At 39.9% G+C, this 23,060-nt stretch overlaps 1 protein-coding gene across 5 annotated transcripts in view; it reads right to left on the bottom strand.

The window, feature by feature from the left end:
* Positions 1–906: 906 nt before the first annotated feature.
* Positions 907–23,060, bottom strand: part of LOC113528485 (protein kinase, cAMP-dependent, regulatory, type I, beta) — a 153,976-nt gene continuing 131,822 nt past the window's right edge. For all 5 annotated transcript variants that reach the window (XM_053239092.1, XM_053239091.1, XM_053239090.1 and 2 more), the window contains 4 exons: positions 21,091–21,151; positions 12,439–12,560; positions 7,090–7,171; positions 907–1,974 (listed from right to left, as the gene is read on the bottom strand). In XM_053239092.1, coding sequence (XP_053095067.1) covers positions 1,802–1,974; positions 7,090–7,171; positions 12,439–12,560; positions 21,091–21,151 — 438 coding nt within the window. In that variant the 3' untranslated portion in view covers positions 907–1,801. The remainder of the gene's footprint in view (positions 1,975–7,089; positions 7,172–12,438; positions 12,561–21,090; positions 21,152–23,060) is intronic.

The following is a 23,060-nucleotide window of genomic DNA, read 5'->3' as shown; positions in this document are numbered from 1 at the left end:
CTTGGAGGAGTACATGGCATCAGTGACCGGCTACATCAGCAAGTGCAGCAATGATGTCACTGTCTCCAAGACCATCACTAGAAGCTCCAACCATAAGCTGTGGATGACTGCAGAGGCGCGTGTCCTGCTGAGGACCCAAGGCCACCACCATCATCCCCGTGCCAAAGAAGTCTTCAGTGTCCTGCCTCAACAACTAACGTCCTGTTGCACTCACAGCCTTCGATAGGCTCGTCATAAGGCTCGTCATGATGCACATCAAGACTCTGCTGCCTCCTCACTGGACCCCCTGCAGTTCGCATATCGTCCCAACCGCTCAACAGACGACGCCATCGCCACCAACTTCCACCTGGCTCTCACCCACCTGGACAAAAAGGACATGTAGGTTTGAATGTTGTACATAGACTTCAGTTCAGCATTCAAAACAATAATTCCTCAGCACCTGATTGGAAAGCTGAGCCAGCTGGGCCTGAACGTCTCCCTCTGAAACTAGATCCTGGATTTTTTGACTGGAAGACTTCAGTCAGTCTGGATCGGGAGCAGCATCTCCAACACCACCACACTGAGCACTGGGGCCCCCCAGGGCTGTGTATTCAGTCCCCTGCAGTTCACTCTACTGACTCACAACCGTGTTGCAATGGTAGCTCAGTGGTTAAGAAGAAGACTACTGATTGGAAGGTTGTGAGTTCAAATTGTTGTGAATTCAAAGGGTTGTTCCTCTGCCACACTGTGTTAAATAAGTGAAACCCAGTAGAGAACAGGGTGTAAAGATGTTTGTATCACTTTTTTAAATTAAATTTGCTTTTTTTATACCATTTGTGCTTCATCCATCACTTAGTCAAATCCTGTGAATCAGCTGAGAGAACATTTAGAGAGATGGATAAGTGACTTGACAAAGATGCAGTGATGTTCAGCAATGTTTCTTTATTGACTTTAAAAATGGAATGAGTATGTTTGCATTTGTATTTTGTGTATTGACACTATACAGAATCAAATCTGTAAATTGTCTAAAATCACTCTTTACCTGAAACAAAGTCTCAACCAAATAATGGTATTGTACAACAAACAACAAACAGGTAATTTCAGTAAGCTTTCAGGAAACATCAGGATACAGCAAGCTTACTCTCCTGAATAAAAAAAACACATCTTACTTCAGAACAACACCCTAATTTTCATATTTCTATCAATTGGAGATCCACTGTAGGGAAAGTTTATGAGATTTATACTTAGATCCCCTAACTGTAGAGGATTTTACTAAGAAAATATTACTACTGAATAGCTCAGGTCTGTCTTCAGAAACACACACACACACACACACACACAAGAATTCAATGACACAGCATATGGATTAAGAACCAAAACCCTAAGCAAAAAGGCAATATACAATTAAGCCAAATATCCCTGTCTCAAACTTGCTCTCAAAATTGCTCTCTTCACTTCGAATGGAATTGCATGCACCAGAATGTAAAATGTACACATCCTCTCTGATCCATCTCTTCAGATCTCATAATTAATAAATAAGCCCACATGATGGTACCAGTAGAAGTGAATAAGAGAAATAAGAGAATAAGTGAAATAAAAAATGCACCAAAAAAAAGATACTGAATAAAGCCTACAGCTTGCACTCCATCATTCACACCACATCTTTGTTGCACAAAACATGTATTAAAAAAACAAACAAAAAAGAAGCCTGGTTACATAGAAGATTCACAAAGAAACAAGTTGAAACCCTTTAAATAAGTGTAAAGTGAATTATCCTGAACTATTTAATGTAATCAAGCCTGGAGGCCATTGGTGTGGTGGTTCAGACAGTGAGGGAGATGAAGCTGTTGTATCTCTGGATGTTTCTCTTCAAGATTTCGGAGCAGGGCCCTAAAACGCGCTCAAAGCGTGGCCTATCCAGCTTTACACATTTCAGTGGACCTCTGGCCACCACAGTGGCTGCACGCGGCCTGTTCAAGAGCAGTGCTATCTCACCTGCAGAAAGAAACACTGAATGAGTAATATTCTTTCTACCTTTTATACAATGCATAAGATATACAATGTTGTTAATCTTCATTCAATATGATGCTTGTCTTCTGTGTGCAACAAAAACAGCTCCGATCCACTGAGACAAGGACTCTACAAGACCTCAGAAGGTGCCCTGTGGTATCTGGCACCAAGATGTTGCAAGGTGCAAGGCAGAGCTGCTGTGGATTGGACTTGTTCAAGCACATCCCACAGATGCTCATTTAGATTCAGGGAATATGGAGGCCAATACCTTCATGTTCATCAAAGCATTCCTGAACAATGTGAGCAGTGTGGCAGGGTGCATAATTCCCTGGATCTCAATCCAATCGAGCATCTGTGGGACGTGCTGGAAAATCTACACTCACCATCCACTTTATTAAGAACACCTGTACACCTGCACATTCATGCAGTTATCTAATCAGTCAATCATGTGACAGCAGTGCATTGCAAAAAATCATGCAGCTACAGGTCAATAGCTTCGGGTAATGTTCACATCATACATCACAATGAAGAAAAAGTGTGATCACTGTTACTTTGATGATGGCATGGATATTGGTACCAGATTGGCTTTGAGTATTTCAGAAACTGCCGATCTCCTGCCGATTTTCAGGCACAAAAGTCTCTAAAGTTTACACAGAATGGTGTGAATAACAAAAACCATTGAATGAGCGACAGTTCTATGGATGGAAAGGCGTTGTTGATAAGAGAGGTCAGAGGAAATGGCAGGATGCCATTGCCAGAAAGGATAAAGTAACTCATGTAATCACTCTGTACAACTGTGGTGAGCAGAAAAGCATATCAGAATGCACAAAACTTTGAGGTGAATGAGCTACAACAGCAGAAGACCACATCAGGTTCCACTCCTCAATTCAATTCAATTTTATTTGTATAGCGCTTTTAACAATGGACATTGTCACAAACAGCTTTACAGAAATAAATACATTCAAATTAAATTACATCAAAATAAATTGTAAATGTGTGAATTTATCCATAATGAGCAAGCCAGAGGTGATGGTGGCAAGGAAAATCTCCTTGAGATGATATGAAGAAGAAACCTTGAGAGGAACTATAACTGTACTGGACAAATAGTGCAACTGTGCAACCAGTAAATTCATTACAGTTTTCACATGAAGTATGGTTTGTTGAACCTATCCACTGTCCACTGATGGAGAACTGAGTGCAAAACTGCTCACGGCAACCGCAGCCCCAAAGCCACCACAGCAAAATCAGTCCCAAGCCATCACGGTACAACTCCTCATATGAGATTCACAAGCCATCTCCACAGCCCCCAAGCAGTACCATCCCCAGCAATCCCAACGATCTTCAGGCCATCCTGTCAGCCAAAACCATGAATCTGAGGCTATCATGGTGTAACGCATGTTTTTTTGGACTCAACATGGTGGATAGCTCACCCAGTTGCAGCAGAGTTAGGGAGTGAGACTCACAACGTGATTAACATTCCACATGTGTGGTTTTATTTGCCATTCTCCATAGGTCTCATGAAAATCTTTATCAGTCTCTCTGCTAAATACAGCATTACTCGTTTAACAACAAAGTAAAATGAGCAACAGGAAAAGAAAATATGGCCAGAAGCCATCTACAGACATGTGCACATCTCATGCTCTTCTCTACCAAGAAGATCTAATGATTCCCCCACTGGAAAGGAGAGAGAGAGACAGGAAAAAAATGTGCTGCCCTTAAAAATCCCCTGGTCTATTTCCAGACATCAACTGTCCAGTTTTGGTGAGTCTGTGACCATTCTGTGTAAACTCTAGAGACTTTTGTGAAAATCCCAGGACATCAGCATTTTCTGAAATACTCAAAACAGCCCATCTGGTACCAACAACCATGCTATTTCTTTTACATCATGTGGACGGCTGGGTGCGTGAAATTCATGTGGATGTTACTTTGACACACACATGGCATTGGAACTCCCTAATGGCACTGGCTTCTTTCAGCTGGATAATGTGCCCTTGCCACACTGCAAAAATTGTTCAAGAATGGTTTGAGGAACATGACAAAGAGTTCAAGGTGTTGACTTGGCTTCCAAATTCCCCAGATCTCAATCCGACTGAGCATCTGTGTGTGTGCTGGTGCCATCTCTTCTCCAGATAAGCGACACACACACACCTGGCCTTCCACATGATGTAAAAGAAAATGTGATTCATCAGACCAGGCCACCTTCTTCCATTGCTCCATGGTCCAGTTGTGTGTTCAGTTGTGTGTCACAAGTTCACCGGTTGTCCTTCCTTGGACCGCTTTTTGTAGGTACTAACCACTGCATACCAGGAATACCCCACAAGACCTGCCGTTGTGCAGATACTCTGACCCAGTCGTCTAGCCATCACAATTTGGCCCTTGTCACTCAGATCCTTATGTTTGCCAATTTTTCCTGCTTCGTACACATGAACTTTGAGAACTAATTGTTCACTTGCTGCCTAATATATCCCATCCCTTGACAGGTGCCATTGTAACAATCGATGTTATTCACTTCACCTGTCAGTGGTTTTAACTAATACACGTTGCATTAAACGTTTAGTAATTACACCAATCTTTTTACATAGCCCCTTCATTTTCACAGGCTCAAAAGTAATTGGACACTTGACTGATAAGCAGTTTCATGGCCAGCTGTGGCCTGTTTCCTCATTAATTCATGACAAATTAAGGAGATAAAAGGTCTGGAGTTGATTCCAAGTGTTGAATTTGCATTTGGTAACTGTTCATGGGAACTCTCAATATGTGGTCCAAAGAGGTGTCAGTGCAAGTGAAGAAGGCCATTATTTGGCTAAAAAATAATAAGACCTATCAGAGAGATAGCAGAAACTTTAGGAGTGGCCAAATCAACAATTTGGTACTGGTGAGCTCATCAACCTCAAAAGGCCTGGAAGACCACAGAAGACAACAAAGGTGGATGATCCCAGAATTCTTTCCTTGGTGAAGAAAAACAACTTCACAACATTGAGCCACGTAAAGAACACTCTCGAGGAGTTAGGCGTATCATTGTCAAAGTCTACCATCAAGAGACGCCTTCATGAATGTGAACACAGAGGGTTTATCTCAAGATGCGAAACTACTGGTAACACTGAAGAACAGAAAGGCCAGATCAGACTATGCTAGAAAACATCTAAAAAAAAACCTGACCAAGATTTTTTTTTAGACAGATGAAACAAAGATTAACTTGTACCAGAATGATGGGAAGAGAAAAGAATGGAAAAAGAAAGGAAGGGCTCATGATCCAAAGCGTACCACATCATCTGTCAAACATGGTGGAGGAAGTGTTATGGCATGGGCATGTATGGCTGCCAAAGGAACTGGGTCACTGGTGGTTATTGATGATGAGACTGCTGATAGAAGTAGCAGGATGAATTCTGAAGTGTATAGAGCTATACTTTCTGCTCAGATTCAGTCAAATGCTGCAAAATAGATAGGCTATCGCTTCACGGTGCAGATGGAAAACAACCCAAAACATACCGCCAAAGCTGCCCAAGAGCTTCTTAGGGCAAAGAAATGGAATGTTCTTAAATGGCTGAGTCAGTCACTTGAACTCAACCCAACTGAGCCTGCTTTTCAATAACTGAAGACAAAACTGAAGGCAGAAAGACCCACAAACATGCAGCAACTGAAGGTGGCTGCAGTAAAGGCATAGCAAAGCATCTCAAGGGAGGAAACTCAGCATTTGGTGATGTCCATGGGTTTCCAGACTTCAGGCAGTCATTGACTGCAAAGGATTTACATCCAAATATAATCCTTATATTTATAATTATGTATGGAGGAACTATGAAAAAATTGCTGTAATTCCTAAATGGTTAATCCAGTATTTTTCTTAAACCCTTTGATTTAAAGCTGAAAGTCTACACTTAATAAATAACATCTTGATTGCTTAATTTTAAATCCATTGTGGTGGTGTACAGAGGCAAAATTACAAAAATTATTTCACTGTCCAAATACTTATGGACCCAACTGTATGTATGTATGTATGTATGTATGTATGTATATAGATAGATAGATAGATATGGTCCCCTCTGAAAGTATTGGAAGGGCAAGGCCAATTCTTTAGTTTTTGCTATACGCTGAAGACTTTTGTGTGGGAGATCAATTCAGCTTTCATTTTCTTGATATTTACATCTAGATGGGTTAAACAACTTAAAACATAGCACCTTTGCTGGTGTGCAAAAGTATATTAATATATATTATATTTGGTTGCCTTTCCCTTGCTTGCAGTAACTGTATCAAGCAGGCAACCCACCCATATCACCAAACTGTTGCATTCTTCTTGAATGAATTGAACTGTTGCTTGCACCACTTGAACTGTGGGTTCCATGTTCTAAGTTGTTTAACACATCTAGATGTAAATATCAGGAAATGAAAGCTGAAATTCCATCGATCCAAAGACATTTGAGCTCAAGCCCAAATGTCTTCAGTACATAGCAAAAACAAAAGAATTGGCCTTGCCGTTCCAGTAATTTTGGATGGAACTGTATAGCAAAAACAAAAGAACTGGCCTTGCCATTCCAATACTTTTGGACCCATAAATGCTTTTTGAACAACCCATTCCAAAGTTGGTCCCCTTTGCTGCTGTAAAAGGCACCACTCTTTTGGGAAGGCTTTCCAATAGTTTTTGGAATGTGGCTATGGAAATTTCTGCCCATTCAGCCACAAGCTATGTCTTTATGGAGCTTGGGCTAGGCCCCTTAGTTCCAGTGAAGGGAACTCTTAATTCTACAGCATACAAAGACATTCTAGACAATTGTGTGCTTTCAACTTTGTGGCAACAGTTTGGTGAAGACCCACATATACAGTAGGTGTGATGGTCAGGTAATCCACATACTTTTGGCCATATAGTGTAAATAAAAAGCTACTTTTTCAGAGGAAGAAGTGTGGGCTTGACGAAGTTAGAAAATTTATTTCACCTCATATATTATAAGCAGTGTTATATGATGAATAGCCAAATTTATTATGCAGCCTGTTGAATGTATTTTTTAATACAGTGAGCTATTGAATTTTGAGGCTTGTACTGTACGGACAAAACGATATGATACATCATACAGTTATGGCCATAGCGGTGAATCTTTAGGCACTCACCAAAGTAGTCAGAGGGTCCAAGGCGGCCCACCTCTACATACTCCTCATTGTCAGATCTGCGCTGCAGGACAGATGCTGTCCCCTGAGGAAGGTGTGTGTGTGTGTGCGCGAGAGAGAGAGAGAGAAAGAGAGAGAGAGAGAGAGGTGCATCTGAAAGGTTAGATTATTTACTTTATACAAAGAAAATCTCACACCCTAAATTTCACAGAAAAAAAATTTCTAAACTATAAAACACAAGATCACCTTTTACTTTTATCACCTTTATTATTACATACATTTACAGATACACTGTACCTGCTGCGAGAATATGCTGAAGACTGACTAGAAAACAAAAAAATCTATAAATGAGAGTTTGTGAGGTCACAGATATGCTCAACAGATAGAAAACAAATAGAGATAAGAGGTCAAAATTATGTCCTCTATATATTCTATATTAAAAGGCATCTCATTTCAACATCTCAAAGACATGCTTAGGTTATCATATTAAACAATATAGAATTTCAGTAGCTGCTGTGTGCACAACAATGCATGTATACAGATATGTATTGACCATTTCTTTACAATGTTCATGTAGGCTTCTTCAAAAGTGATGGTCTCAATTGCACGTCTTCTGTTCAGCAGCAATTCAAGTTAAAGCTACAGGATGTTTTGGAATTTTGCCCTTTCTGGCAGAAAAATGGTATTGCAACTAACTGTTGGAAGAATATTTTGCAACATGAATTGTGCTGTGCTGTGCTCTGCTGTAATCCAGGTTAATCTCACGGCTGTGAGTGCCAGGTTATACATATTCAGATAGAATTCACAAATAATGTCCCAAAAATAATGTGCACTACACAAAATAAAAAAGTGAACACAAATAAAAAAGTGAACACAAGTAAAAAAGTAATGTACTATATAGTAAGGTATGTGGTTTGGGATGCCAGTAAAACTCTATTGTGCACAACAATCTGACTGTCACAGTTACTGGTTACCTGATCAAAACAAAACCTCTCACCAATCTTTCAGCTACTGACAGTCTTCTCTCAGTCTGACAGCCTAATCAAGTAGCACTGCCCCATTGCCTCATCAGCGCAGTGCACATGTAGTGACATATAACACAGTATTTGCATTAAATACTGGCATCATACAGCAATAATGCCATAGAACCCATAAAGCTGACACAAGTTCTGAATATTAAGGATCTCTGGTGATTATCTGGGATACATAGCACCAGAGGTACATATTCGTGTCCTTAGTATTATAAGATTCTATGTGGATTTTTAATTAATTTTACAAAATAAGTTAACCACATAAACATCATCACTAATATTTAAAAAAAGATTAATCTCCAAACTCACAAATAAACTTGGTTTATAAGGTTCTATCTGCCAGCCAGTCATCATCCAGGATGAACATAGGATGAACATAACATATACAGGCTTGACCAAACAATTTCCACATTATATTTACACTCTGACAGAAAAGAACAGACAAGCCTCAGTACAGTTCAGTTCAAATGTATTTTAATGTTGTTTAAAGTTTTAAAATGGAATATTGGTTTATAAATATAATTGCAATCTTAGAGAAGCTATACAATGTTACATTAGTTATACCATTTTTTAATTAATTATATTAATATATTAAATTATATTAAGAGGTGGCTTAATTAGGAACCTTATAAAACTAAACAGCATTTTAACTTACAGAAGGTTCTATCAAACGTCTGTGCTCAAAAATAATTTAGAGTTTTGCCAGCTGGAATGTCAAAATTTTGTTGTCCCATATCTCAATACATCTCTTCACCCAGATAGAGTCTCATAAAACTATGGTCACAATTGCAGCTAGCTTTCTACTTCACCCAATTAAGCACCAGCAGTCTTGTTAAACACCTGCACTATGTATATGTATGTATACCATCAATGCAATGAGGAAATAGGACTCACCTTAGGGCTGTTCTGAAAGGTACTCAGAAATCCTGCAATCCTGTACAAATAGTACTGTAGGGCACATACTGGCCACAGCAAGGAATGCTTGTATACACTTGTATAGGGACCAGGGACCAGACCCACAGAAACAGGCAACTCGGATGAAGGTGCCAAATCTCTTTGCCCATTTAGGACAAATGAGGAAGCCAAATCTCAGTGCCCATTTAGGACAAGGGAGGAAGCCACCAGGCTGTGCCTACAACTAGTGGAAACAACAGTGGGAACCAAGGTCTTTTGTTTCATCATTGAGCCACATGAAGGATGCTGTGGACTAGTTGAATCAAAATAGGACAAATCAGCAGTAAAGGAGGAAAGGTGCGTAACAAGTAGTGAGGCCAGTCCCAGCAGGCTGTCCAGCTCTTCCAGGGAGAACCAAAACTGGCAATATGTTGATATGGCACTGGTGATGAGGTCCACCTGTGACACACCAAACCTCTTTCAGATCTGAGGCATCACCTGTGAGTGTGGAAACCATTCCTCTGTGGGAGTCTCTCTACTGTATCATTGTACAGCTGGCAGATGAGCTGTTCTCACTCAGGCCATATTTGTTTGACCTCATCCTTCACCCATGGCTGACATAACTGTGACAATGTTGTCTTAGTGGCACAGCATGTGGTATATTCTAAGAACCTGTAAGAAGAATTTCAGGACCAGATGGACTGCCCTCAGTGTCAGTTGGTGTGTTCTGACCTTACACTTTGGATATATGATATCCATTCATAGTCATTTTTGGAATGCTCAGAGTTCTAGCAAGCCTAGGGGATATGATATGGCTGATATGGCTGCTATCATCAGCACCTTGAACAGACACAGACACATGTTGATTGAAACAGAATGTCCAGCATAATAATATCTGCAACATTTTAGGGTGATGAGTGCCTAGTACTATCAGTGAATCCAGCCTCATACCAATGAACTGTGTATGACAAGTTTTGGTTTTAGTGAGGGTAAAATGTGTGATGAGGACAGATGTGTTCTGGATTGCCTGCTCTTTGGTGAGGGTGGACAGAAGTGATCCATCCAAATGTGGCAGTATCAGGTGAGAAAAGGCTACCTGCAAAGAGATTGAAAAACTAGTGCTCCGAAGGAGAGGCCAAAGGGCAGGACTTTGAATTGCCCTTGGAAAGCAAATCTTAAAAAGCAATGGGAACATGAAAACAAGCATCATGCGGGTCCACAAACACAAACAATTCCTGTGGTTGCTCAGCATAAACTACTATATATAAACCAATGAATAGGAAAGAGAAGGTCTTCAGGAACCTTCTCACATCTAGAATTGGATACAAATCGTCATCCTTTTTCCAAGCAAGAAAATACATTGTTTTGTTTTTTAATGGTAGGCTGTACCTTTCTATAGCACCTCTGGCCAAGAGGAAGATGGAGATGGGTATAAATGATGATAACACACTTGGAGATGGATATAAACCAAACTAGCTGAGAGCTGCCCCATATATTGAGTGAAGCTCCCTTAGTGAGGTGTCATCATCTGCAACTGGAGAGACTGCTTCAGTGCTAACTGCAGGAAATAAATATATTATCAGAGTGTGCTGCACATGATGCAATATTGAAATTTAGTCAAAATGAAAGGAGTCATCAATGTATCTGCCCTCAGCACTTGTGTATTGCACAGCTTGGTGTAATTCTTTTTTCTGGTGAGAACAACATTGATGCAATGCAAGCACCAATGGTAGGCACATGATCAAAACTGACCTTCTCACGATTTATAATATTAGTCAGAACACCACAAAGCTTGAGCACAGGTGAGTCGGGACCTGTCAGAATCCCCCTAAAAGCAATAAAGACTGTGGCATAGCAATTCCTGCTCTAACTTGCAGTGTATTCAATGTTGTAGCTTGTACTGCACTGTCCACCACATTTGGGCCACAGTCCAAATGTTCTTAGAGCAGGCTTTGAGCTTGTTGTATGCGAGGGCTGGCAGGGATACAACCAGATTGTGTTGCAGGTGCAGCAACTCAACTACAAGTGGCAACTCAACTAGTAGATCATTATCAGTTTAGAAGTATTTGCAGGGGTATATTTTCAGAAACTGGCTTTGTTTTTTTCTGTAATAGGATTTACGATTTTGGGAAACCCCTGCAGATCACTCATATGGGTTACAAGTGAGGTTTCTAGACCTGCTCTCTGCGGGAATGACATGGGACTGCCACAGGAATGGCTGCTCTAATTTTGCATCACTTCTACATCATCTTCTGTGGGCAAGGTTCCACAATTATTTTATAGACATTCCATAATGTGAATAAAATGAAACAGGATTGAAGAGGAGTTAGGAAATACACAAGGTAACACGGCCACTATCCGTAGTGCTGCATAGAAAATACGTTTATGTTTAGTTTCTTACGTTACTTACAATTTATTATTACTCATAGATTATTTAGATGGTTTAAAATGATTTGTTTGGTTTACTACACCAGATTTCCTTGTTCCCTTACCACAAGAATGACATAGTGCTAAACTCTCAAGTGACACATTGAAATATGTTGCAAAATGTGTGTATAAGTGTGTGTGTGTGTGAGAGAGAGAGAGAGAGAGAGAGAGAGAGAGGGAGGAGAGAGAGAATGAGATAGGAGAGAGAATGACGGTGGAATGAGAAAGACGATCTGCATAGCCAAAGACCACCCAGCTTTTCGGTACTTTCAGTGTTTGCTTTTCAGAAGGTTTCAGTGTTGAAGTGTATTTGCAATGCATAAGCAAGAGTGACACTCTCTTTTTAAGCTTTGAGATGGTGAGGTGGGGGCAGAGGGGTGGCATACATAAAGAAAATGTGTAACCATGCTAGCTTTCATTAACGAAGCAGATGATGGCTCTTTACTTGCCTTTTTATCCCCACTGAACAATATATAAATAAAGACAAGTGTGTTACATAAAATGGAAGAAAGAAAGAGGACAGAGATGGAAAGAAATGATGAAAAAGAGATATCATACAAACACTAAAATTATCCATTTACTGTATGTTACAAAAATGGTGCTGTATGTTAAAAAATATATTATTGACTAAAATACAAAATAAAACACTGCCTGCTGTCTACTTTTTACTTTTAGTATCTACATAGCCCCTGATGTAAGTAGTTCTTGGTTACAGCATTTTGGTCCTGGAAACTGATTTTTCCAGTTGGCATTTTCGCAGTGAAAAAGCTGTAAAATTCCACAATACACCCTGGCATCTCGTTGTTGGAAAATGGCAGAGAAAGGCAGAAAGAGAGACATGACAAGATCAGTCCTGAATATCAAGCTGTTTGCTCAGAACAGGTGAATAACAGCATCAGTATTGCTGAAATATGAGAAACTGTTTTTGATTTGTTACAATGGAGTAAAATTTAATAAGAGGGGAAGTGACCTGCTTAGTCCCTTATACATAGACACACACCTCTGTGATGATGAAGAAGTCATCCCCTGGTTCTCCCTGCACCACAATTTTTTCCCCATCTTCAAACTGTACAGGCTCCAAAGCATCAGCCACTGTCAGCCTTTCCCATTTCTCCAGAGATTCTAAAACAGTACGTGAAAGAAACATGAGAGAAAGATACACTCTTTTTAAAACTCCTGGTATGCAAAGAAATCAAAATTTAATGCTATATTGTACTCTGTAATGCATTATTTAATTACTTAATCTACTTACCTTTCCTCTAAAAAAGTCTTTCTCTCAAAGAATATAGGCAAAACGATTGCATAAATTAAACAGTTGGCCTATACACAGAGCTTTAGATTATCTACTCAAACAACTTATTTACAAATTATTCAAAAATACTTTTCATAAGAACTTTTTCATATATTTCTCTTTGTGGCAGGTGGGGGCATGGTTTAGTGGGACTCTACACCAGGAATAGGGGTAATGGCCAATTACCAAAGCACAAGCTTAGTAGTTGTTAGATTAGTAAACTGTTTCTGTCTCTCTCCTCTCTCTCTCTCTCTCTCTCTCACTCTCTCTCTCTCTGTCAGTGAGCTGCACGTATGTGAGAGAAAGGAAAAAAGAGCTGGAGAATCACTGCTGGAAAGCAGCCAAGTATTGTTTTTTTTATGTTGTTTTTTTATGCTCACTGCTCCTTGTTGCTACTCCCTAGGTCCACAGTCTGGAATTGGGTCTGTATTTGCTGCCTCAAAGTTTTCTATTTTCTGTCACAAAGGGTATCTGAGTTGATGATATCTATTTCCACTAGATGGCGCTTGTGTACTTAAGCACTCACTCATTTCACTAACTTTTGATTAGTTTAATTTGTATTTTATTTTAAAAATTATTTTAATTTTATATTTTGGTTATTTTATAATGCTTATTGTGATTTCTACACTCAACTGTTTATTTGAGAAGATTTATTCTTTCTAAGAGTTTTAGTTGTTTTATTTTATTCCCATCTTGCTTTGTACATCACTTAATGTTTTGCCATCCACATGCAATGATGCAGTGATGTTATCACAAGGATTAAGTTGTTTCTCTTCATGAATATAAGCCATCCAAGAAAGATGTAAACCCTTCTCTTAGTTCACAAGCAGGCAAAAGTGGTATGTAGATGTATTTTTTTGTTCATTTACGAGTTTAAAGTCGTATGCATGTTACATGTAACTCAGTGTGTGACTGATGTTAGTTATATTTGTCCTGTTTATTTAGTTCTACGGTGTTGGTGTTGGTGTTGGTGTTTGTTGGCGTCGGTGTCTATGTCGATTGGGTGCATTAAACATCTGTGAAGGGAACCTCAGCCTTTGCGTTGTGACTAAGGGCGGCATAGTAGAACACTTCACTGCGTAGGTGAAGGCCAAGGGCATCAGATGGTAAAGGCTGCACGCAGAATTCGGCCAGCAAGAGGCAACAGATGTTGGATAAGGGAAGTACAACATTCAAAAACGACCGCTATTGATTGACTGAAGCAGCAGTAGGCAAGTAAAGGCTGAACAAAGCACTTTTAAGTTAGTGTCTTGGAAGCAGCGCAAGGTTTTGTGAACTGTTGCTGAAGTTTCAATTGTGTTGGTATTTCCATCATCCTCATTCTAAGATAAAAGTGGACGAACAATGATGATGGAGATTTGATTTTTGAGGTTGTGAGCACCACTAATGCCATTCAGTCTGAGGTTGACCATATTTATGGTGACATAAGAAGCCTCACAAGCCCTGAGCCAGAAATTCAGAGAAAAAAATGACACTTGTCTTGCCATTACTAGCACTGCAAATGAAAGGGCTCAGCACTTTCTAAGTGGAGATCCTGAGAACATACCCTGGCCCGATTCAAATTCAGTGTTTGAAGCCACTGTGGCCAGCATCATCTCAGCAACTTCCAGTAAGTCAAAGTCTGTTTCTAAGATGTCCAGTCAGTCTTCCCATGATTCCCTGCAGAAAAGACAAGAAGCAGCGGCTGAAGTAGCAGCTACACAAGAGGTGATTAAAATAATGAAGACACAGCATCAATATGAAGAGGAAATCAGGAAACTTGAGGCAGAGGATAAAGGGTTAACAGCCGAGAGAGAAGCTCAAGAAAGGGAAATAGAAGCAGAGGATGCAAGAAAAAGAGCTCAGTTTATCTCAGAAAGTTCTATTACAAAAGTAAAGTTGGAAGAAAAGAAAAAGGAAGTGGAACTAAAAAGAACTAAAAAAGACATAACGCAGCACAAGCAAGGCTACAAGTTTATGCTGAAAGTATTGAAGATGATGAGGGAAAAATGCATTCTGCTCCTCCTCTTCAACAAAAACAAGAAGACTATCTCTCTCAACCAAGCATTCCTATTTCTCTCTCTCAACCAAACCAACCCTCTCATTCTCCTCAAAGGTTTCCAGTCACTCAAGCTCATGTCAGATGCATTAGCTGCTTCCAATGAAGCCTCTAATGACCTTGTGAAGGCACTCGCTGAAGCTATCACAGCCAATAGGATTCCAATTCCAGAACCTGCTGTTTTCTCAGGAGAATCTCTGAAGTATAATGATTGGAAACTGTCCTTCCAGACATTAATTGGCCACAAGAACTTGCCAGCCCAAGAAAAGCTCTTCTTTCTACTCAAGTATGTAAGTGGTCAAGCCAAGAAAGCTATTGAAGGACACTTCCTGGTTGGAACAGAAGCGGCTTACGTGGCTGCCTGGAACATACTTGAAGACAGGTTTGGCCATCCATTTGTAGTTGGCAAGTCATACCGTGACAAAATACAGTCATGGCACAAGATTGCTACCAAAGATAGCAAAGTCCTCCAGGAATTTGTAGATTTCCTGAGCAGCATTGAATCAGTCATGCCTTATGTTCAAGGTTTACAAGCTCTGAATGACTGTGTTGAAAATCAAAGGATATCAGCTAAATTGCCAGAGTGGTTGAGTTCACGTTGGAATAGAGCAGTTACTAAATTCCAAGATGAATACAAAAGATTCCCTGATTTCAAATACTTTGTCGAATTTCTCAACAAGGAAGCTAGAATCGCATGCAATCCTATCACCTCACTGCAAGCAATAAAGCCAGTAGAGCAAGAGAGATTCTAGCAACCTGATCTTGATCACTCCAAGTTTCAATGGAATCGCAACTCAAGCGCTAAGACATTCACTACTAGTTCCAGTGAAAAGACTAGCATCATGTGTGTCTTTTGTAAGAGACATGGCCACACTCTTCATAAGTGTCGCAAGATTATGGAAAGACCAGTTGAAGAAAGACTGAAGTTTGTACAGTCTGAGAAATTGTGCTTTGGCTGTCTTAAGGCTGGTCATAATTCTAAGGGATGCACCTCTAGGTGTGTGTGTGAAAAATGTGAAAAGTGTCATCCAATGTGCTTACATAAAGATCGGGTAAATAAAGGCCCAGGACAAAGCTAGAATCAATCAAGATCAGTCAAGGGCTAATCAAGGCAGAACAACTGAATCACAGAGGATACAAGAGTCTATGCCTGTGACTTCAAACAGAGTGGTTCAAGAAAAGAATGGCACTTATACTTCATCTATCGTTCCAGTATATGTTTCAACTATAGCTGAAGGAAGGAGATTTTAGTGTACGCCTTGCTTGATACCCAAAGCGACACTACTTTCATTTTAAAGGACACAGCTGAGACACTTGATACTAAAAAGGAACCAGTCAAACTCAAAATTTCTACAATAACTTCCAAGACGAAGGTTTGTCCAGTCACAAATTGAATGGACTACAAGTAAGAGGCATTAAGTTTGAAGTGAAAATCCAACTTCCAACGACCTATACTAGAGACTATATACCTGCAAATAGATCTCATATACCCACATGTGAAACGGCAAAGAACTGGCCTCATCTAAAACATCTGGCAGATGAAATGGCTCCTGCACTTGATTGTGAAATAGGTTTGTTAATAGGGTATAACTGTCCTCAAGCCTTACTCCCCAGAGATGCTCTCAGAGGTAACGAAGATCAGCCCTTTGCACAAAGATCTGTGTTAGGCTGGAGTATAATCGGATGCAACCACTACGATGGTGACTATGAAGATGAAATTGGCGTGAGTCATAGGATTATTATGAAGCAAGTTCTACCAGCTGGCGAACCTTCTCACAAGCTCAAGTCTGAAGTCTGCTTTATACCCAAGAACATGGTTAAGGAGATGATCACTCCAGCAGAGATATTGAAGGTTTTTGAGTCAGACTTTGTTGAAAGAAATAATGAGGAAGCTTCTGCATCGCAAGAAGACAGGTTTCTGGCAAAGTTAAATGAAGGCATTAAGCAACTGCAAGATGGGCACTATGACCATTGCCTTTTAAAGGTGAGAGACCGGACTTGCCAAACAACAAAGCATGTGCAGAGCATTGACTCAAATCCTTAGAGAAGCATTTGAAGAGGGATGAACAATATTTCAAGGACTACCTAGCTTTCATGAAGGACATAATAGCAAGAGGTGACGCTGAAAGGGTCCCAGAGATGGAGTTAAGCAATCAACCAGCATGGTATATCCCTCACCATGGGGTTTATAACCCACAGAAGCCAGGCAAGATTCGCATCGTCTTTGATTGCTCTGCAAGATTTCAGAATGCTTTTCTGAATAAGCATTTGCTGACTGGGCCCGACCTCACAAATACCCTTGTTGGTGTCTTGTGTCGCTTCAGGAAAGGGCAGGTAGCCATCATGTGTGATGTGGAGCGTATGTTCCATCAGTTTTATGTTTCCCCAAAGGATCAGGACTATCTCAGGTTCTTGTGGTGGGAAGAAGGCAACATGGAAGCTCCACCATCAGTTTTTCGCATGAAGGTACACTTGTTCGGAGCTGCCTCCTCGCATGGATGTGCAAACTTCGGGCTCAAGTACCTCGCCTCACAAGGAGAAGGCAAGTTTAATCAAGCCACAGTGAAGTTTATAAATCGTAATTTTTATGTTGACGATGGCTTGGCAAGTGTGGATATGGAAGCAGAGGCTATCCAGCTGGTGAAGGAAGCCAGGGATCTCTGCAATACTGGGAAGCTCCACTTGCACAAATTCATCACCAACAGCAAGAGGGTAATCACCACAATCCCCTAGGAGAACCTAAAATAGAAAGGGCACTCAGAGTCCATTGGTGCGTAGCTTCAGATGAGTTCCATTTCAGAGTACTAGTTAAGGAAAATCCTTTCAGTAGAAGAGGTGTGCTGTCTACAGTTGCTTCCAATTTTGATCCTCTTGGATTCGCCGCTCACTTCATTCTGGTTGGGAAGAGGACCTTACAAAGGATGTGTAATGACAAGATAGGCTGGGATGAACCACTTCCTGATGACCTCAGGCCGCATTGGGAAGCTTGTCTACGAGACCTCCATAATCTGTCCTCAGTAAAGATACTGCGTTGTTATGTGGCAAATGAGTTTTGGACCAAGTGGAGAAAAGAATATCTGTTGAGTTTGCAGCAGAGAAATAAGTGGAATAAGAGCAGGAGAAACGCTAAGATAAATGATATTGTTCTGCTCCGAGATGACTTAGCACCACGAAATCAGTGGAAGCTAGCCAAAGTGGTAGAAGTCATCCCAGGGACTAATGGAAGGGTGAGAAGGCTTAAACTTCTTGTTAGTGATGCAACACTGGATAGCAAGGGTGCACGCGCAAGCTAGTCAGTCTATCTAGAAAGACCCATACACAAAACAGTGTTATTACTCGAAGCTGATTAAAGGGTTAAGTTTGATGAGAGTGATTTCACTGTGTATGCTTAACGTGTACAAAATACCCTTTGAATGTTAAGTTCATGATGAGTTACTTGAGTATTCATAATTTCTATTAAGAATCACACATAGTGTGAAGGTGGGAGTGTATTTGCTGCCTCAAAATTTTCTATTTTCTGTCACAAAGGGTATCTGAGTAACTCAGTAAAAATGATGTTCAATACATCTTAGATGTGTGAGCGAAACGCCATAGACTGGTTCACTTATTGCAAGAAAATTTGTTCCAGGCCCAGGAGAGGCAAAAAATGATTTGCACCGGGAGATAAAGTCCTCGTATTACTTTCCACCTCCTTCTTGAAATTACTTGCCAAGTGGCAAGGGCCCTTTGAGGTGAATTCACATGGCGAATGGGAGAAGTCAACTATCAGGTTGTGCACACAGACCGGGGAAACTCACAGCAGACATACCACATTAACCTCCTAAAACAATGGAGGTAGGTGGTCCCTGTTGCTCTGGCGAAGGCACTGGCAGAGAGAGATAGTTGGTGTAGGAGAGGAGGTTTGGTTTTGCAGGAGTTAATTTTTATCTGTGTGGAGCAGCATCCAAGATTCCCCTGAAAGTGTCTGCAATCTTGTTAGATTATGGAGTAGCATCCAAGATTCCTCTGTAAGTGTCTGCAATCTTGTTAGACACTACAGCAGACCTGCTAACATTTACGCATTATGCTTGCGAGCTCCGCATTTTGACATTGGAGTACGCTGGTTTGAGTTCTCATTATATTACATTATACATTACAATTACATATTACATTATATATCATTGTATACATGTTATAGACAAGATAAACAGCCAATCTCTCACCAGCCCCTCTCTCTCTCTCATCATTTTACCAAGAAACCAGAAAGCATAAGCTCCTCCTTCCTGAAGACTTTAAAGCACTGTGACTGTTGCGAAGCGCCTACAACCGAGACTCCTTCCATAAATGTTAAATGAATGTCTCCTAACAAAAAAATTCACCACACCACTAGTTATACATTTTAATTTGTTAAACAACATTTTAAAATCCAATTATAATTAGTTTTTATTATTAGTTTATGTGGCGTGTCTGCCGTACAAGTCCCTGTGAATAAGCTGTTACTGTAAAAACAATAATGCATTAGAACGAGTGAATTAATATAAACCTATAGTAATTTGAGAGCCAGAAATACTGTCTGAGCCATGCTGTTATACGGAAATAATGCACACCTTCTGACCCATCAGATTCGAGCATTCAACCGCATTGCGATATAAAACATTTTATAACATTAAAATTCATTTATCAATCATTAAGAAATTACACATTGTAATCATCTGTAAATAAGCAGAATAACATCTGCGACAAAGATGTCGCTTCTTGCCGTCACATCACCCCGGCATTCATTATTTTCTATAACTGCACGGTCTGTCATAAAATTACCAAAATTCCAGCTGTTCAAAACGAAAGGTCAAATGCAACTGGCAACTGAAGCCTATGCCTTTCCCATGTGTGAAAGTCAGTTATTATGGAATCATAATTGACACATGTCATAATTATCTGTTAAGTGAGAAATATACCGTGTTTTGATTAAAAAAAAAAAAAAGTAAGTAATTAATCTAAAATCTACTTTTTTAGTTTTGGAAAATCAGATACTATGTTTTGACATGGTATTATCTAAGTAGGTAACTATCTACTGTATTTAAACCTGTCCTTCATGAAAAACATCATGGAAGTAAATGGGTGCCAAAGTAAAACCCTGCCTTACAACTGCCTCTGAACACCCCACTCCCAAAAAACTACTCATTTTTTCATTCAGGGTTGCATTACAGGGAGAGGCATGATGATGTTCTTCTTTCCAGGGGAGGCTTCTACCTGTCATGGTTATGCTGAAATCTGCATTGAACTACATTACCCATCAGCCCCAGCACATCACGTGAACATGTCATGTTCTCAATCACTTGCTCCTGTGTCTCGTTTCACCCTGATTAGAACCATTATATAATTCCTGTGTTTCAGCATCTCATTGTCAAGCTTAGGTTGTTGTCATGTTGGTGTGCGGTTGTGTGTTGCACAGTCTCGTATATTGCCTGGCTGTTTTTGCCTAGTATTCTCTGTTCTAGTTCTGGTTCTTGTTTTCATGGTTTGGTTATCTGGCTGCGCTTTATTTAAATAAAATCTGCACTTGCAGCTTGCCTTCGTCTCCCAATCATGACACTGTGGTGCTGTTAATAACTTGGAGATGGATGTTTTTGCAGAGAAACATACACTACGTATGATAACCTATGTAAAAAAATGAATTCCAAAATCTTTTGTATGTGTTAACCCTTTGTATATGCTCCAACAAAACCATAAAAGAGAGAAAATGAGAAGAAAGAAGAGGATAGATGTGTACGAGTGTTTGCAGAGGCAGCTAGTAACCGCTCATAGAGCAGTATGTGACCCCTGAGTATTCTGAGGTCAGAGCGTCCACAGTGAATTGAGCTACTGACAAACTTCGCCTCTCCTTAAGTGGAGGTGTTGAAGCATGTCTTCTTTATAACCCCATGTCTTCTTCATAACCTCAACAGTATATTGTCTCTTAGTTCAGATCAGGGTATAAAAATTTCCTTATATCAGTGAAATTTGACAGACATATCTATTTTAATGTTATTGGATTTGACTCTGCTTCAGTTTAGACAGCTAAAATGTATCAATTTTACATTAAATGAAATACACTGTGAGTGACTACTGATCACAAGTGAGTTTGAGAGACTTCAAGTAAAAACTGGTAGAGTATAGCATAAGATCTCATCAACTATTTTATTCATTTGTGATTGTTTTTACTGGAAGCAATTTTATAAACTGTGTAGTTTATAGGTAGACCCTGTTGCATAGTTTATTTTTAAATTATTTTCTTCTTCCAGATAGTACTGGCAGAAAATGGCCCTAAATAATTGTATGTGTGTGTTCTGTTAAACATTGCTCACCAAGGATTGACACCTTACTCAGGAACTCTTCATACATCTTCCTCTTTCTCAGTGTACTGCCCTGGGGAGGCAAGAGCCACAGATTATATTTTAGGTGGTCACCAAGTGGCCTAATGTCCTAAAAAGTAATCAATTTTGTAATCAATAAGCTGAAAGAAAAGCTCCTCTCCATCCTTTCATCATCATAGTACTTGTGATAGCAACAAAATCTGGGTGAGATCTGGCTTACTTTAGGCCCTTCTGGTTTAATTCTGGCACAGTTTTTTTTCACAGTCTTGTGTGAAACAGCATTAGGCTGAGCTCTGGCATGAGTTTGCATCTTAAGGGCCATTCGAGGGGAGTGGGCCTTGTTGGTATGTGGGCCTAAATTCAACCAGATAAGGCCCACAACCTATTTTGCTAAACCTATAAATTCCCTAAACCTATTTATACACTGATAGGAGATCTTGGGTTAAGAAATTATTCACCAATTAGCCAATGTGCAATATGATAATATTTATAAATCAAACTAGAACAGTCTAGAATATCTAAGCCTTGATATTAGATATCAAGATAAACTAGATACATTTGGATAGTCAGGACTTGATGGTTGATATGGCTTATGGGCTGTGCTTACTTTTATTGTTGTTTCAATATTTTTTACAGTCATCTCTCAAGTAGGTATAAAATGAACAAGAATCCTGATTACCATTTGCTCCTTTTTGAACTGGTTCTTGTTTTTAATGTGCAGTAGAAAATGCCTTTATACACAAATGCCTATTTGTAATGACAGAGCACTTAATCCACCCTTATTGACTGTTTGGTTATGAATGCCTGAGCATGAGCATGTTCACTTTAAGACTGGCCTGGGCTATGGAGTGTTCCATTTAGTGGTAATCTCAAAGAGCTTAAAAAGTAACAAGGAATTTGTGGAATGCAACAAAATATGCTGCAGTGGTACACGAAAAGAATGAGGCAAAATAAAAGTATTTTAAAAAATTTAAAGAGGCAGTCTATTCAGATATTCTTGAACCAACATCACTGCAAAGAGTGAAAGCATTTGCTCACCCTCTTTATACAGAAGCACACACACAAAGCAACAAAGTAAAAAAAAAAGAAAGAAAGAAAGAAAAAAGTGTGAAAATAGAAAAAAAGTTTAAATAGAACATTACTTTTTTCAACACAGACAGGTGAACACATGATAGACCCACAGATCAGTGGGGGGGGGGGGGGGGGGGGGGGGGGGGGATATGGATGGCAAGGAAAAGCTGTATGGACCTCCATTTTCAGGAAGGTATTTGGACAAAGGTATTTGGACAAAGTGAAATAATTGTAAATATAACTATAATTTTAATACTTGGATGAAAATCCTTTGCAGTCAATGACAGCCTGAAGTCTGGAGCCCATGTTCTCCAAACTCAAATTCTGAGTTTCCGCTCTGGAGATGCTTTGCCAGGCCTTCACTGCAGCCACCTTCAGTTGCTGTTTGTTTGTGGGTTTTTCTGCCTTCAGTCTTGTCTTCAGTAAGTGAAATGCATGCTCTATTGATTTGGGATCAGGCGACTGACTTGGCCATTGAAGAATATTCCATTTCTTTGCCTTCAAAAAGTCTTGAGTTGCTTTCGCAGTATGTTCAGGATCATTATCCACCTGCACTGTGAAGTGGCGTCCTATCAGTTTTGTAGCATTTGGCTGAATGTGAGCAGAGAGTATAGCCCTATACACCTCAGAATTCATCTTGCTACTTCTATCAGCAGTCACATCCTCAATAAACACCAGTGAGCCCGTTCGATTGGCAGCCATACATGCCCATGCCATAACACTGCCTCCACCATGTTTGACACATGATGTGGTATACTTTGGATCATGAGCTGTTCCTTTCTTTCGCCATACTTTTCTCTTCCCATCATTCTGGTACAAGTTAATCTTGGTTTCATCAGTCCAAAGAATCTTATTCCAGAACATGGGAGGCTTTTTTAGATGGTTTCTGG

The sequence above is a fragment of the Pangasianodon hypophthalmus genome, chromosome 13, assembly GCF_027358585.1.
Source record: "Pangasianodon hypophthalmus isolate fPanHyp1 chromosome 13, fPanHyp1.pri, whole genome shotgun sequence".
In the NCBI taxonomy this organism is placed as follows: domain Eukaryota; kingdom Metazoa; phylum Chordata; class Actinopteri; order Siluriformes; family Pangasiidae; genus Pangasianodon; species Pangasianodon hypophthalmus.
The sequence above is the reverse complement of the archived record's forward strand: the minus strand, read 5'-3'. Positions and strand labels throughout refer to the sequence as shown.